The sequence below is a fragment of the Coturnix japonica genome, chromosome W, assembly GCF_054131305.1.
Source record: "Coturnix japonica strain WE chromosome W, WE-NBRP24, whole genome shotgun sequence".
Lineage (NCBI taxonomy): Eukaryota > Metazoa > Chordata > Aves > Galliformes > Phasianidae > Coturnix > Coturnix japonica.
Genome location: NC_140701.1, coordinates 8,297,406 through 8,301,748, shown reverse-complemented (window position 1 = coordinate 8,301,748; position 4,343 = coordinate 8,297,406). Strand labels below are relative to the sequence as shown.

The window sequence follows — 4,343 nt, the reverse complement described above, 5'->3', positions numbered from 1 at the left end:
AGAAATGGAAATGGATGTCCTCACATCTAGAACGGAAAAAAGAAGCAGACGAGGAGGCAGAAGAAGATCCAGGTGACGGGTCTGGATCAGCACCAAGAAAGGCAAAAGGAAAAGTTAAGGGGCATGAAGAAGAGAGTGATGAGGAGGAAATCTCTATTACTGTTTGTTGACCCCTGAAGATGACTGAAATCCAAGGCACAAGAAAGAGTTTACATGGCACCAGAACGAATCTCTTGTTACCTGGTTGCTTCACTGTTGGGACAGCTGGACTGGTAGCTTGTTTCTAGATGGTAACAAATCTCATCAACTAGGAGGCATTTCTGTTACCTTTATCTTGTCAGTGTTCTCTGGAAGTTTGCAGCTTGACCAATTACTGAGATGACACCAATATGATGAGCAGTAAAATGGCGATTTATTCAAGCTAACACACATATATATACCCTATGCCCTTCGTGTACGCCCACTGGAAACGTATACATCATATATCTTGATGGCATGGGGATGGACCTATCTTGTCACAGCCCGAAAAGCGCACACTCTCCTAATACAACATTTCCCCCTCCCCATGCCAAGAAAGCCTTACCCCGTTACAATGCGAACGCTAGTCCTAATCTGAATTATATAAAGGTGTTAGTCCTTATCTAAACAAGTAATTTATAAAGGGAGATATGCAGATTGCAAAGCATGCAGAGATAAGCGATGCTATATCTAACAATATTAGTAGTTTCTAATTAATACGTTCAAGGCACCTTTGGTTATATTATAACATTCATCCTTCTGCTCAGAGTTTCGCATATAACCGCTGGAGCTCCATTTTCTCATTGAACACTCCTTCTATCATACCTTGTAAACAACCTTGTAGACATCTAAATATACATGGCACACATATAATTAATGCAAGAAATATAAGAAGCCCTATCACTAATGCCTTAAGTAGCTGTTTGAGCCATGTCTCAATACCTCCAAACAGACTTCCCAGCCAATCTCCAAAAGGATCATCCTGGATGCCAACCTTCTTGGTGTGTTCTTGTAACCACCCCAACTTCTTGTGCAACAACTCACTATGATCACTCAAGTTAAAACAACACATCCCTTCAAAGTCCTTACACCCATGACCTTGTGCCAGAAGTAAGAAATCAATTGCCGCTCTGTTTTGGAGCACAGCGTGTCTAATGCTCTCTACATCTATAAGCAAATCTGAGAGTAGCCGAGAGGTAACATTAGCCTGTTTAACAGTCCAACAGGCCAGTCTCTCGATTTCTTTTAAAGCGTGTGCAGCAGCCACCCCGGGAGCAGAGAAAGAAGCAAAGACTCTAGCAGTGGGTCCCCATAACCTTACGTCGTCCCCGCAGTCAGGCTCCAGAGCATGCATATCCCTTTTGGCTCGCGAATGATTAAATGCCTTATAGATCTCAAAGATACTTGGGGATAAGATGGTCAATTTCCCCAGATAGCAAGGACCTCCTACTGGGTTCTTAGGAATCCCTTGCCAAGCACGATCCCCACAAATAAGAAATATTCCTGGTGGTAAGGCTTTTGCAGTATCATTGTTCCAAAGTTCTCCCATGAACGAAAATGATCCTTTGGGGATAGGGAAAACACAACAACCTGTGTTGAATGCCATATCTTCACAGTCGACCTTTCGGACAGACCCATCCGTCCTGCTAATATTAACAATCTCACCTATTGAGACGTTTATAGGACAATCTCCAGAACGATAAGGCACCGATCCGTTAGGGTAAAACCCACAATATCCTCCATCAATATCAAAGGTCTCATCATCACGGGGATACACAAGGGTATACGGGACAGTTTGATTAGTTTTCGGGTCCCAGTAGGGGTCCTCTGGACCAAGAAGTTGCTGCCTAGTCAGAGACAACCTTTTCATTGAGCCAAAGATCATGCACCCAGGGGACAACCATTGTGAGCTATTCTTGTCCCAAGTATCATTTTGTACCATTTGCGAGCCAAGTAAATCCAGCTGCTGGGGCTCCTCGGGAAGAGTGATGTTTAACCTACAAATAGTACAAGCCATTTTCCTTCCGAGATAGTATACGGAATCATTTCCCAGCCACCTCCAAGTTCTTTCTAGTCCATTGCAGTACCGCAAACAGCCACTCTTTTTCCCAAGGTAACCCTTAAACGCAGAGTCATCCCATTCTGGGACCCCTATAAGGCATGTTTGAAAGGGTGACGTAGCTGACTGTAATGCAAGACAAAAGTCTGTTCTTCCTGTCTGATTAGCCCATGTAACCCATAAGTTCCCCGGTTGTTGAATCAAATGAATGCCCCCCAACGGTGACCAACACAGACACAAAAGGCACAACAGCATTAGCATGGTAGTTCTCGTTGGCAGCAAGGGTTGTTTCTCCGAGTTCTCAGGTTTCTTTTTCTTCGGTATCCACGAGAAAGTCCTTCTGAGCTCCTTTGGTTCGGGATTCATTGGGCGTCCGATCAGCAGGTCCTATAAGAGGATACTCAGCTCTTATTAACTCCCTGATGATTTCTTTTTTGCCACCAATCTCTGGCTTAATTTTTCTTGATGGCACCCAACGTATAACTCCCGTATCCTTGCGTTTTATTGCTGCGTATCCCCTTCCCCAGACCAATATGGACCATCCCGACTCCCAGGACCCATTGTCCAACTTAACCTTTACTGGTGGGCCTTCCTCGATAATTTTCGGCTGCCAATGTCTCTGTATGGGGGTCCTTGAATTTTCCCCTCGCTCAAAATGATTTAATGCATATAGCGCACGGGCCAAAATTTCACCTTGCTGTGATACCGGGATTTTTCCTGAATACCCTTCCCCCTCCCCAAGCACACGAATCTTTTCCTTGAGGAGACGATTGGCCCTTTCTACGATGGCCTGAACATGTGAGTTTCCCGGAATTCCCGTAGTATGTGTGATGTTCCATCGGGCTAGCCACTCTTTGGACGAGCGTGAAACGAAACAAGGACCATTGTCTGTCTTTATGTGGCGCGGCATTCCCAAAACTGCTATGGCCGTGGCCCAGTGGTGTTGCGCTGCTGTAGAATTGGTACGGCCATGTTGGGTAGCCACAATGACAGTAGAAGATGTGTCAATCGTTACAGCGAGCCACTGCCTTGGGGCCATTCGCGGTTCCATTGTGAAGTTTGTCTTCCAGACATCCAATGGGGCAAGACCACGAGGATTAACCCCTGCCCCCAATGCTGGCGCTGAATTACAGTGCAGACAGGTTTGAACGACCTCCCTCGCAACAGTAACTGGAATGGAGCAGGCCCGAGCCAACGCCTTAGCCCCTATGTGCAATGCAGAATGAAGGTCACGAGCCTCCTGCAGGGTATATATCTGACCCCCGGCCATTCGATCTGCGACATCATTTCCGGCTGTAAAAAATCCTGGGACATCAGAATGGCTACGGACATGGAGGACAGCCACTGGTGCAGTCCTGGCTACTAGAGCGTCCTCTAGCAGGGCTGCAGCCATTGTGTTCGGCTGCCCTTCTTTTCCCATCCGCAAGAGCATCCTAGCTACGAACACAGAATCAGTAACAATGTTGCAGGGAGTCTGGGGCCAGAGGCATAGTGCCACTGCCACTGCCCTGGCTTCAAGCATTTGGACGCTTGCCATACTATCGGATATCAACTTTGATTCCCATTCACCAGCAGGACCCCGCCAAACAGCCACCCCCTGGCCTGTCGCAGACGAGGCATCAGTGAAAATCGTGGGACCATCCACGGGGATGTCCAATACCCTAATTCGCAATGATATTTGGAGAGGTCTTGCCAGATCGAAAATTGGCAGCGAGTCTGAATAGCTAAACTTGCCACTGAAGTCATACACAGCCAACGAGACCTCATCTGGCAGAGGCTGAACATTCCGAAAGGTCCCTGGCAAGTATATGACGTCCAGGTCCTTCCTGAAGGCTCTCACCGCTGTGAGGCGAGCCTTTCGGAGCAAAGATGATAACTGCTCCAACCACGGAGTGAACGCTCTTACCGGCTGGGCAGAAAACAACCAGCATAACGGACGAGGGCGAGAGCTAAGGGTATGCCCTACCACCGCAGCTGATCCCTGCTGTGTCATGGTTTTGTAATTTTGTAATTTTGCTATCAGTATTCCACATCATAACATCATGTCAAGTATGGATACTTCTGTTGAATGTGCAGTCCACAGAAGAAGACTACATATCCCAGAGAACAACAGGAGTAACAATAAGTCACGGGACCAGGACTCTATATAATCTCGTTCCCAGGCTGGAGTGCCCTCCTTCTTCTCTCGAACTTCTCGGAGAGTGGGAAGCGTTCCAGCCGTGTCGCCTAGAGTTCACAGTAGGCCTCTCGGTTTTCGGAGACTCTC

The 4,343-nt window shown here is 47.1% G+C and overlaps 1 protein-coding gene across 1 annotated transcript; it reads right to left on the bottom strand.

Annotated features, from left to right (window-relative positions):
• Positions 1 to 766: 766 nt before the first annotated feature.
• On the bottom strand, positions 767 to 2,462 carry LOC146754470 (uncharacterized). The gene has a single exon (XM_085527704.1). It carries the CDS (start codon positions 2,441 to 2,443, stop codon positions 782 to 784), a length of 1,662 nt encoding a protein of 553 aa, XP_085383830.1. The 5' UTR covers positions 2,444 to 2,462; the 3' UTR covers positions 767 to 781.
• Positions 2,463 to 4,343: the final 1,881 nt, after the last annotated feature.

Coding starts and splice junctions, on each gene's coding strand:
- LOC146754470 (XM_085527704.1), bottom strand. CDS start 2,443: ATGAATCCCGAACCAAAGGAGCTCAGAAGGACTTTCTCGTGGATACCG.